The sequence below is a fragment of the Adiantum capillus-veneris genome, chromosome 1 (genome assembly GCF_014529385.1).
Source record: "Adiantum capillus-veneris isolate H3 chromosome 1, ASM1452938v2, whole genome shotgun sequence".
NCBI lineage: Eukaryota > Viridiplantae > Streptophyta > Polypodiopsida > Polypodiales > Pteridaceae > Adiantum > Adiantum capillus-veneris.
This window is the reverse complement of record NC_140931.1, coordinates 188,552,202-188,564,842: the sequence shown is the minus strand read 5'-3', so window position 1 is coordinate 188,564,842 and position 12,641 is coordinate 188,552,202. Positions and strand designations below refer to the sequence as shown.

General features: G+C 43.8%; 1 protein-coding gene across 2 annotated transcripts in view; it reads left to right on the top strand.

Moving 5' to 3' along the window:
• Positions 1–12,641, top strand: part of LOC147466192 (ubiquitin carboxyl-terminal hydrolase 7-like) — a 57,808-nt gene that overhangs the window by 16,782 nt on the left and 28,385 nt on the right. For both annotated transcript variants that reach the window (XR_015189755.1, XM_086524575.1), the window contains exons 4-5: positions 65–175; positions 1,721–1,821. Coding sequence is in view for 1 of the 2 variants with exons in the window: in XM_086524575.1 (XP_086380701.1) it covers positions 65–175; positions 1,721–1,821 (212 nt within the window). In the remaining variant the exon portion in view is untranslated. The remainder of the gene's footprint in view (positions 1–64; positions 176–1,720; positions 1,822–12,641) is intronic.

The following is a 12,641-nucleotide window of genomic DNA, read 5'->3' as shown; positions in this document are numbered from 1 at the left end:
CATGCACAAAAAAGTTTGCAGACGTGTGATAGTTGCTGTCTATAAGCTCAGTTACTTTTGCCAGGGTCAACGACTTTTGATGATGGGTAGTTCTGGGGAGATACCTCAAGCGCCAGAGAAGGGGCCTGTCTTTGTGGAGGACCTCCCTGAAGAAGAACAAGAGCATGCTGCACTGGTTTGTGCTGTAGCTGTGATGATTGACGATTTTTGTAATCCTGTTTTTGTTTAGGAAAAATGCAGGTCCCATACAGGCTGCTTTGCTGACTAATTTTGCTTCTTCAGAGTTGACAGTTCTTTTTTTGATAATTTTCAACATATATACAGCAGTTCCTTTTCAGGAATTTATGAGGCTCATAAACTGTCATTTTTGAGAGTTATCGTCCATTTAATATTTTCATGAGCTTTCATTTGGAGAAAGAATCCTCTCTTTATTGCAGTTTATTATGTAATCAATACAACATATATGTACAGAAAGCTTATGTGAGAAACTTCAAAACATTATTAAAAGAAAGAACAGATCATTTACAGACAGAACGATCTTTTTAAAACCTTTCAAAGGCTTTATATGGCCTATGAGAAAACAACATATCGGTATTAAGAGAAATTGGCTGAAGAGAGAACCAAACTAGGAAAAGATTGAGCAATAAATGGCTGGAAAGAGGGCGCACAGGTTCATCCTTTTAAACATTCTGTGAAACTTTAGGCCAAACGTCTGAAGAGTCTACTGTTTGCAAGCCACCTGGCATGCTGACTTGAAAAGTGGGAGGTTGGCAAGACGGCGCACAGGATCGTAACTTCAAAGGGGAACAAAGGAGTAAGCTATGGATATCTTTCCTTACCCACTTACCCACCAAGCAGGAACTACAACTCACCATTGATGATGATAACGATTGCCGCTTTTTAGTGGATGAGGAAGAGGAATAAAGGGAAGGAAGGCACCATATAAGCAGATTTCTGCAAGTTCCACAGCATGTTTGCCTTATGTCTATTTAGTATTTTCCCTAGGCTCTAGTCTTTTTTCCGTTGATGCTTGAAAGTTGGGACTCGTAGTTTTCATTAAAAGTGACATAACTCTTCCCTAATGTACTAGGCTGCCATTGAGCATGTTCATACATTGTAGTTGAAACGCTTGATGCAGGACATGCTATTAAATTTTTTGATGACTTACTGCCAAAAGAGTAGGAATTAAACCAAAGACATGTATGGGTCAGCCAATCATACTTTTTTCATCCTTCCATGTCATATGCATATGGGCATAGAAAACATATGGGAACTTCTAAAAGTGCCACTGCATGAAGCTGTTTTCCATTTAGCAAGAAAAATAGCGTTGGACTCCTGTAACTCTAGTGTAGTGTGTTGCTTTTACTTTGCACTGTATACTTTATTCAGATATCATCTGTGTGTATACCACCTCTTCTTTGAAGATTTTTACGTGGTGATGGCCAGAAAATTTGGCACATTCCTTTTGTACTTTCCCATAATACACTCAAAAGTGTATAAACAAGGCATTTGCATATTTTCATTTAGAACCTGTGAAACCTCTTCTTTGATTTTCTTTTACATGGTGACGGTTAGGGAATTTGGCATATTCCTTTTGTACTGTTCTACCATACACTCAGAAGCTTATAAACAAGGCAATTGCCTATTATCATTTTATGACCTATGAAGCCTATGGTTAGACATCTATACATCACTGCTTGATTGGTTTTTCTTTTTTCAGGGTCATACAGCAGGATTATTGAATTTAGGGAACACTTGCTACATGAATTCAACTGTTCAGTGTCTGCATACTGTCCCAGAGCTGAAGAACGCCTTGAAAAAGTAAGAATGTTTTATGCATTCTTTGATTTCTGGGGACTTTTTTGTGTAGTCATAACATACATGCATGCTTAAATGCTTAGCATTATATAACTTGGTTAAATTTTGAAGTTATGGCTATGTGTGTATGTTTCTTTGGAGAAAGAAACAAGCAAAGATTCTATCACCATCTACTGTAGCTTGCTGTTGAAAAATCTGGCCTACCGGTATAAATGTCTTTGTCCTTTGAACATCATGAAAGTGCAAAAATAACAATAGCAACAACAACAATGGATGTGGTGGATCATGGATAAATGAATCGAATGATAGCAATGCTTCTCCATCTCTTCCTTTTTTTTTATTAACTAGAAAGAGCCATAATCTCTATAAAGAAATGTTTAAGTTTTTAACTGGGTCTAATTTGAAGAACTTGTATGATTTTGGTGATGGTCCTACTTGATGGGCTTGCTTCAAGAATGTCTTAGTTAGCACCTATTACACAAGTGCTTCTATTAAAGCTCTTCATCGTTTGACACGTTCAATGAAAAAGCATCTTTGTAGATAGTAGTCCTTTCAGTTTACAAAATGGTGGTAATCCATTGTTCTCCTGGTGTCCTGAGAAGAAATAGTTGTTTCAATTATCTTCCTTGGGTATAGAATTCTTGAACTCATGGATGATGGCCTTTTCTTCTTTGTAGACTGCCCATTTTCCTTCTTTTCTTGTCGCTCTGACTTTTGATAGCTCACTTGCTCTATTCCTTAGTTGTAAGGGAGTGAGCTCGTCTGATATCCATACTTTAGTGCCTTTGAGAGACTTGGTCTGCTTCATTATTGCCTTCTTCTGCTTTAATGTGCAATAGTCAACTGTGGCTTGTTTGGCTTTAATAACAATGTATACTGGATATCCTAGATCCACAAAAGGAACTACTTTATCTAGCTTTTCTTTCCATATAGCTGTCTCTGTCTTTGTCTTGTATTCATCCTCTGCCATTGTGGCTCGGGTGTAGTCATCAGGCAAATCACCTAATTGTTGAAAGTACTTCTGTAACCAAATCATTTTTTACCTATGCAATGGTTGTATTATCCTTGAAGGTTGTATATGCTACCTCGATGTTCTTTCTTGTAGGTGGTTGTTGCATCTGTATGACTTTAAGCTGGGGTTCTAATGCTGTAAATCTTTCATCCTTAGTGATAAAGCCGTCTATAATAGTTGCTAATTCTGTTTGTAACTTCATACTAAATAGTGCCTGTGCCCTTGATGATAACGCTGCTGTGAAGGTCTTCGTTCTTTCCATGTATGATGGGTCTGCAGCGTTGTGGGTATGCTTGCATTCCCTCCCCCTCTAGGGTTACCCACTCTCCCTGTAGGGGGTTCTAGGCTGGCTGTGTTGGAGAACGATCAGCAAAGGATGGGATGGCTCGCGAACAAGAAAGAGAGTGGGTGGGGCTGTTATAGCTGTGAGGTCCGGCACCTACAACCATAAGCTAGGGTGCTGACGCGTTGAGGCCTCCAGGGGTCTTTGACCATCCCTCTCAATGTAGTCAAAAACCTCATTCACATACATGCCAAATAGTGTAGATAGAGGGCTGCCTTGTTTCACCCCGATAGTGAAGTGGGCCAAAACAGAAATCCCCTCTGGAGTGTGTACATGCCACACCACTGACTTGTATAGAGCCTCCTGCAGTCCAAACTCTGCAACTCAAAACCATGATCAATGACTATTAACCCTAGGCACATGAGTAGTGAAGTAGGTGTGGGTAGGGCAAACACCCAAGAAACCAGATATTTTGAAAATTTAGAAACCCATAAAAATCGGTAAAGAAGCCCCAAATCTGGACTTAAATTGACCTGTCAGACCAAACCAAAAGTTCCCGACCATGCATCCTACATGCAATGCAGTGAGTGGCTAGCCCGAGAAAACCACTTGCTATACAAAAATGCCAAGAACCATGAAGGAACAGGGGATGAAACTCTATAACACTTGAGATCCAAGAAAAATGCTCCAACAGGATTGTTTGAGAACATGGGCACTACACTCAAATTCTCATCTTCGTTTCATCCACAAACTGATGGACAGTCAGAAGAGGCTAATTCTACTGTCTTGGATTTACTGAAATGCTATGTGTCAGATAATAAGGGCAAGTGGGAACAATATTTACCTATGCTTGAGTATGCGTACAACAATACAGTGCATTCCTTGATTGGCAAGGCACCTTTTGAGATTGTTGAAGGCAGCAAAAAGGTTCCTCCCATTTTGCATACAAAGGACAAGATCTTTGAGGCAGATCGATATGTTGAGAACATGGATGGAATGTACAAGAAAATTAAAGTTGCCTTGGAGAAGACTCAGGCAAAGCAGAAAAAGGCTGCTGATCATCACCATCGTGAATCATTGTTGTCACCTGGTGATTGGGTTCTATTAAGGTTTGAAAAGGCAAGGTTAAAGAAGATGAAGGGCAAGGAACGGCTCTTTCCTAAGCTCAGTATGCGCTACTATGGGTCTTTTCAAGTGCTTGATAAGATCAACAATGTGGCTTACAGGCTGAAATTGCCTAATGCATGGAAGATTCATAATGCGTTTCACGTGAGTCTTCTAAGACCCTTTGTGGGTGATGTGCCAGAAGATATGCCAGATGAGGATCAGCAAGAAGTTGAGGAACTTGATGAGATCCTAGTACCTGAGCAAATTTTGGCACATAAGGACATAAAAGTTAAAGGACAGGTTGCAAGACGCTACTTGGTGAAGTTCAAGAACTATCCACCTATGGATGCAAAGTGGATGGAAGGGCATGAACTGTCAGAGTCACCAAATGTATTGCAGCTTTATCTTGAAGCCTTTGGGTTACAGCCTACTTATGCCCCAACCCAATGTGTGCAAACGAGGGGTAATGATAGAGCTAGCACATCAAATGTACATATGAATTCAGTGTAATAGATGGAAATGACTAAAGTATGAAGGTCTCATTAAGTTGTATCTATGTCTTACGACCTTTCTTGCGAATACATGCGATGATAAAAGAGTGCTAACAACACAAAATCATTAGTGGCGTGTATTTATGGTATGCAATCGAGGACGTTTGCAATTTCAAGAGGGGGGTATGTCACGAGGATGTGGCAACTGTTAACTATGTCACGAGGACGTGACAACTGTTAACTATGTCACGAGGACGTGGCAACTGCTAACTTTAGTTGCTGGTTTCTTTCCAATGTTTTTTGTTTAATTTTTGAGACCTTGTTTTTGAAGTTGCAAATGGTCGGACATTGTATAGCCAATGTGAACGGTAGTTTCACCTGCAGATGGGAAGTTGGTCGGCACTGGAATTTGTATAGTACGAGGATGTCTAGGCTTAGTTCGAGATCATGTAGGTCCCCTGTCGCACTTGGCAAGTTGGTGGATACTAGGAAGTGAACTCAATAAAGGCATAGTGCCAAGGCGGGGTCATAGAGGGAAAGTACCCGATAGCTGGGCCACATTACATTTTTGGATGCGGTCCCAGTGGGGATAGATGGTTAGATGACCAGTGGGAGTCCAAGGAAAGCATCCCCTAAAATTTAGGGAACTACTATTTTGGGCCATGAAATTTGTTCGTGTCTGAAATCTGTTCGCGTCATTACCTCCGGAATGACAAGGGGAACATTTTAGAACTCTGTTGGAAAGTCAATTGGGCAACCAGTTGGGAGATTTTTAAGCGGGAAGCCCAAAATGGGAAAATGCTTGTAAATGTGCCAAGTGGCACCTTTTGGTGCATTTTCCTCATGCAGAACAAGGGGCGCTTGATTGCTAGCTGAGAGGGGCCTCATTTGCAAGCTGTCACAGGATAAGAGCTATTGACTGCAAGCTTTCCTTCTCATGTACAGTGTGGTGCAAGAAGTCATGTCCTGCACACTTCACACTGCTCCCTCTCCCCTACGTGCAGTAATGTGATGCCCCACAAGAGGGCTCTTCATTTGATTCATGTACAGTTGTGTGGTTATATGTGTTTTTGCTGAGGCAAAAGCCTCTCTGAGCAGGAACAGGAGTAGCTAACTACTGCTCCAAAAGCAGGCTCTGGTGAGGGTGATACCCTCACCGTACAGGTGCGTATTCAGCGCCGGTTATGCGTTGAATTTGGACTGTTTTTCAGCCATACGGATGCCAAAACCAATGGGAACAGTGCCCCACTGTTAGAGGACAATTCAGGGACTGTTTAGGGCTGAAAAAAAGGAAAAAACCAATAAATACAGCGTGATGAATTTGCTGTTTTTGGGCTGAAATCAGAGGGTTTATGTTAGCGGAAGCGAGTTCCAGCAAGGGAATTGGTTTCGGGCAAGTTTTGGGGTTGTTATGTTGTCGAAATTTTACCAGAACAGGTGGTATCTAGCTGGATACAGGTGAAGAACTGCCAGGACTCTTCTTGTAACTTACCCTCTTAAAGTATAAAGAAATACCGAAAGGGGCGCCAATTTTGGGGCCTACAGGTTGTCGGCGTCTGCTCAGGGCATTCTAGCTTCCGAGCTATGTGTGTGCTTAAGTGTTAATTCCCGTCGTAGGTTACTTTTCCAAAGTGCTCTGTGTGTGTGTCTAAAGTAAAGTAATTCGGGTGAAAGCCTAAGTCTACCGCCCTACGGGCGGGTTTCAGACATCATCTTCTACACTGAGACACATCAGGCCCTTGGACAATCTATGCCTCACATTAGTGGATACAGATGGGAGACAGCTTGCAGACAAGAGACACGGTCAGAGCACAAAAGGCGGGGCTCAGGGGGAGTGGTAGTGTTATTCAGGCAAGAGCTGCAACCGTTGATACATATAGCCCGCAGGGATGAGCAGGCTAGGTACATGTGGGTGAGATTGAGAGCAGAGACATGCAGATATCTTTACATTGCTATTTGCTACTTCCCCTCGAGTACATGAGTATATGCACCACCCAGAGGACAGTCTCCCTTTTCTGTTTTGGATGATGACATATGGGAGTTCTCTAGAGATGGTCACATTATCATTATAGGGGACTTTAATGCCCATCATCAGTTAATTTTTTATGATACTTCAGTGTTAGGTGCAGCGGAATGATTTTTTGCGCTTTGCTCAAGATGAGTGCTCCGAACTGTGCTCAAGGGTTCCTTTTAGTTCTTATGGAAGGGAGAGCCTTCCGTTCTTCATGGAAAGTGCTATAATCATGAACAAAGTGAATGGACAATGTGCGTGCAAGTGTATGAGACTGAGAGATAGAGAGAGAAGAGAGATACGACGTTGTAAAACCCTCCTCTGAAGGCCCCACTCTCATCGGCGAGAGTGGTCTACTTTTGATTGCACAAAGTGGTACAATGACGACGCAATGGACTGATGCAACCTGGGACTATGCCGATGACGACAACGGTGATGACGATGACGACTTTAGGGCTGAAATCTGTGGTCTTCTAATTGCTGAATTTCGGGACTGTTTCGGTGGCTGAAAATGACTGTTTTGGCTGCGTTTTTATGGGCTGAAAATGGGGGTCTTTTGCAACCAACTTGGGCTGATTCTACTGCTGTTCCATAGGGCTGAAACGCTGTTGTTCTGATGCGGCATTGGTTGAAAACCAAAATGCTGATCTGCTTCTGCTGAGGGTTGGCTGAAAACCAAAAACGCTACTGGCCCTTGCTAGCGTTAGTAAAATCTGATGACTATCTGGGGGGCTGGCGATCATGGGAGAAAAACGCCAGGGTGCTGAATATGGCGATGATGCAAGGACTGGAAATGCCAAGGGGAATCGAGTACTGCTGATGCGGGAAACTGCTAGGACAGAAAATGCTAGGTGCTTGTGGGTGTGGCGAGGATGGGGAGATCAAAACGCCAAGGGGTTCTGCTGAGAAGGTGCCTGTTGAGCATGTGCTCCTGCTGCCTCTTCTGCCATTTAGTGCTAACTTGGGTTTGCTTATATACAAACTTAGCTTTTGTTGGGAAGTCACTTAAAAATATTAAGTGAAAATACCAAAAATAGGGAAAATAGGCTAAATGCACTGGAAAATTCCCCTGATGGAATCTGATGGATTCTGATGGGAATACTGATGAGTGCAACTAGAGGATATGCATCTACACTAAGTGATTGGTCATGCACGGTCTACGAATAGACTCACAAAAGTGCTAGATCACTTCTAATATAGACTTGACTGGATTGACTGAACCCTGATCATACTGTAGCTTGTCCACGGACACATACGGTTGGATGTGTCACGTGACATCCCCTCCTTTTCAAAGTGAGGTACTGGTACCGAACTGTATGGCGTCGAGGGAGATCGCCAATAGCATCCGGAATCCTGAAGGGACTCTTCGCCGGCCCACTCTGATGTGTGGGTCGTGCGGTACTTGAACTTCATAAAGGTCTGCAACGCTTGCTTCTTTGGGCCACGCCGAAAGCGACACAGTCTTCAGTGCCTCCTTCAATGCTTCAACTTCGTCTAGAGTCGTGCTTCTTTCATCTTCAAGAATCTCCATGGCTGAAAATTCCTGAAACCACTTCCAACACAAAAACATGAACATACCCATTCCATGTAAAGTGAGTGGAAAAAATCTTGTCTTCCTCAAAGACTGTGCATGCAATGTAGATGAACAAAGATACGGAGTGACAATCCGTTCATCAAACACATACAAACAATGAGATCGAATCTTTCTCTTTTGATCTAAAGCAATCCACTGTGGCAATTCACAACGGAAATGCCCATGCTTCGTGCTCATACTTTCATGTGCTTGTTCGGAAACTGTGCCATGCCAAGGAAGAGATGTCACCAGCGTGTGACTACTATCTATCCTTTTTGTTGATTTCTTTCTTATTATCTATTTACTTTCACTTTTTGGAAACACCCCTCGGGAAATCTAAGTGCCCTGCATTGCATAGCTAGTGTGGAACTGTCCAGAGGGAGTCCAGGCCTGAGGGCAAGAGAGCACTAAGGTTGGACAAGGACTATGGTTAGCCAAGTGGGGTCATTGACTAGCCAAAGTGGAATCCTTTGCTACAGAGGCTACATTTCAGTTCTGGATGTGGCCGCAGTGTACAAAGAGGGTCGGATGACCTAGAAAGATACAATGGCAGCATCTCCTAAAATTTAGGGAACTGCTATTTTGGGACCTGAAAATGTGTTGACGTCATTACCTCCGGAATGACAAGGGGAACATTTTCTTGCTCTGTCGTGAAGTCAACTGGGCAACCGGTTGGGATATTTTTAGACGGCAACCCCGAAACGGGAAAATGCTTATAAATGTGCCAAGTGGCACGTTCTGGTGCACTTGCCTCATGCAACAAGAAGTGGCGCTGAATTTTAAGCTGGGAGAGCCTCATTTTCAGATTTGTCACAGGTTAAGAGCTATGGAGTGCTTGCTTTCCCTCCTATGTACAGTGCGGTGCCAGGAGTGATGCCCTGCACGCTACGCACTGCTCTCTCTCTCCCCTTTGGCAGTATGTTATGCCCCTCTAGTGGGCTCTTCATTTGACCAATGTACAGTTGTGTGGGTTCATGCGCGATTGCCGAGGCAAGAGCCTCTTGTACAGGTACTGGATTAGCTAGCGGCTAATCCCCCCGCAGGTACAGGTGAATTCGGAGAGGTTTCACGCCAGAAATCTCGTCCGATTCAAAGGGCAAGTAGCCCTACAGGTGCGGGAGCTCGAGGACTTGTTACGGATGCGACCGGCACGCGAAACGGAGCCCGAAACAGCAAATTACAGCCTGCTGTGTATTTTTGCAGGTTTAGGGTTTTGGCCCTAAACGGACCCTAATACCCCCAAGAGGTTCGGGGACGCAAGGGGACCGCTGTACAGGTGATCTGGCGCATTTTCAGGGCTGAAAACAGAGAATTCAGCGTGCTGCAGATTCTCGCCAGGTTTTGCAAAGTGCCCGTATGCGTCGGGAAAGTCAGTCAATGCGTGGGAATACTGACTGTGAAGGGTTCTAGTATAGTTATGTTGCCGAAATCGAGCCGGAACAGTGGAAATTCAGTCGAGTTTGTGCGGGGCAGCTTGTAGGGAACCACAGCGTTTATTCCCTCTTCTGAACAATAAAGAAATACCAAAAGGGGCGCCTAAGTTAGGGGCCAATCTGGTGTCGGTCTACTCATACAGGTGCAATCTAGCAGCCTGTATCCCTCTCCCCTTTGTTGTGTCTTGAAAGTACAGGTAAAATAGACGACTAATAATGGGTGAAAGCTAAATCAAGGTTTAAAGTAAAGTCTACCGCCCTTTTTGGATCGAACAGGCCGGTTTCAAGAGACATGGAATGTGACTTCCTGACATACATACTTTTCAGCTTTTCATGAAAAATCCGCATACATTCGTGCTCATTCATGAGTGAAACGTGCTCAACGTACAATATGTCATGCCTAGGAAAAGGGATACATAACGATGTTGACTAAAATATAGGAAATGATCACGAATCAAACATTCGAACAATGCGTGCGTATTAATCATGCGAACACAAAATACTTCCTGTGAGGGTTCTTTGGACCTAGGCTCGAGAGCCAAGATCGCTTCTTCCTGAATGATCGAATTGTCCTGTGGGGGTTCTTTGGACCTCAACTCGAAAGCCAAGATTGGTTCTTCGTGATTGATTGAATCTACAACGAGGTTAGCTTCGCTAGAAAAAGCCTCCACTAACACATCATCTTGGTGAACAATCACATCATCTTCATGCAACTCATCATGCTTGTGAGAAATCATATCTTGATCATGCAAATCATCATGCTTGTCAATGTCATCCAAATCATTATGCAAATCATTGGCATCCAAATCATTATGCAAATCATTGGCATCCAAATCATCATGCTTTTCAAATCATCATGCTTTTCATTGGCATTCAAATCATCAGGCTTATCATTGCCATCCAAATGATCATGCTTCACACAATCATGCAAATCCTGTGTATCATGCTTTGGAGAAGAAGAGACTGAGTGAGTCTCCTTTCCCCAAATTTCTTGCATCTGTGCTTGAACTTGAGAATAGAGTGGCCAAAACTCTTTGTTATGTTGGTCGCTCTCTTCTTTGAGGGCTTTGTTCTCACGATCAAATTCTGCTTGTCTTGCTTTGTTCTCTCGATCAAATTCTGCTTCTCTTGCTTTGGCTTCCAAGCGTGCTTGCTCGCTCTCACGCGCTATGGCTGCCATTCTTTCTTGGTACTGGCGCTCGATGGCTGCCATGTCTTCTTCGTAGGCTTTTCTTTCTGCTTCTCGTTCGGCATCTCTTGCTTTGTCTTCTAACATCTTGTCCATCATCCTCTTTTCGAAAGCCTCCATAGGAGTTAGTGCAATCCTTGTTGTAGATGGGGAAGGGTCGGAAAAACCTCCTGGTGGGGAAAATTCTTCTTCGCCTCTCTCATGCTTATCACTTCCAAGCGAAATATCCATTCCGCTTCGAGTGATGACCATTCTGAAATCGTGGGTTCTTGTGGTCTTGGGTTCTTAAGTTCACGAGGAACTTGGGTTCTTGGGGGTCTTGGTTCTTAAGTTAACGAGGAACTTGGGTTCTTGCGGGTCTTGGTTCTTGAGGTTTTCTTTCGCTTGCAATCTGTGTTTGAGAAGGATCTTCTCTTCACCCGAGTTCTACTCCTTTCTGCAGGCGCACCCCTTGGCGGCCTTGCGCTCACACCAAGGTTGCTTTTTCCCACCTCACGTCGATTGGCCGGCCGCTAAGTGCACGGTCCGCTCTCAATGAGTGAAAAGAGACACAAGGGGAGGCTGGACAAGCCCTTCTTTTTTGGGATTCCTGTCACTCTTCAACAAAACACGACACGCTCAAGCAAACTTGGGTTCGTGCGATCGCAACAAGCAAAAAAAATTCTTGTGGTTCTTTCCTTGAGTGATACAGAACACTGCCAAAGCTTTGATACCAATGTTAGGTGCAGCGGAATGATTGTTTGCGCTTTGCTCAAGATGAGTGCTCCGAACTGTGCTCAAGGGTTCCTTTTAGTTCTTATGGAAGGGAGAGCCTTCCGTTCTTCATGGAAAGTGCTATAATCACGAACAAAGTGAATGGACAATGTGCGTGCAAGTGTATGAGACTGAGAGATAGAGAGAGAAGAGAGATACGACACCAGAGACGTTGTAAAACCCTCCTCCAAAGGCCCCACTCTCGTTGGCGAGAGTGGTCTACTTTTGATTGCACAAAGTGGTACAATGACGATGCAATGGACTGATGCAACCTGTGACGGTGACGGTGACGACGACGACAACGGTAGGGCTGAAATCTGTGGTCTTCTAATTGCTGAATTTCGAGACTGTTTCGGTGGCTGAAAATGACTGTTTTGGCTGCGTTTTTATGGGCTGAAAATGGGAGTCTTCTGCAACCAACTTGGGCTGATTCTACTGCTGTTCCATAGGGCTGAAATGCTGTTGTTCTGATGCGGCATTGGCTGAAAACCAAAACGCTGATCTGCTTCCGCTGAGGGTTGGCTGAAAACCAAAAACGCTATTGGCCCTTGCTAGCGTTAGTAAAATCTGATGACTATCTGGGGGGCTGGCGATCATGGGAGAAAAACGCCAGGGTGCTGAATATGGCGATGATGCAGGGACTGGAAACGCCAAGGGGACTCGAGTACTGCTGATGCGGGAAACTGCTAGGACAGAAAACGCTAGGTGCTTGTGGGTGTGGCGAGGATGGGGAGATCAAAACGCCAAGGGGTTCTTGCGGGGTTCTGCTGAGAAGGTTCCTGTTGAGCATGTGCTCCTGCTGCCTCTTCTGCCATTTAGTGCTAACTTGGGTTTGCTTATATACAAACTTCACAAAATTGCCCTACCTACTTTTGTTGGGAAGTCACTTAAAAATAATAAGTGAAAATAGGCTAAATGCACTGGAAAATTCCCTTGATGGAATCTAATGGATTCTGATGGGAATATTGATG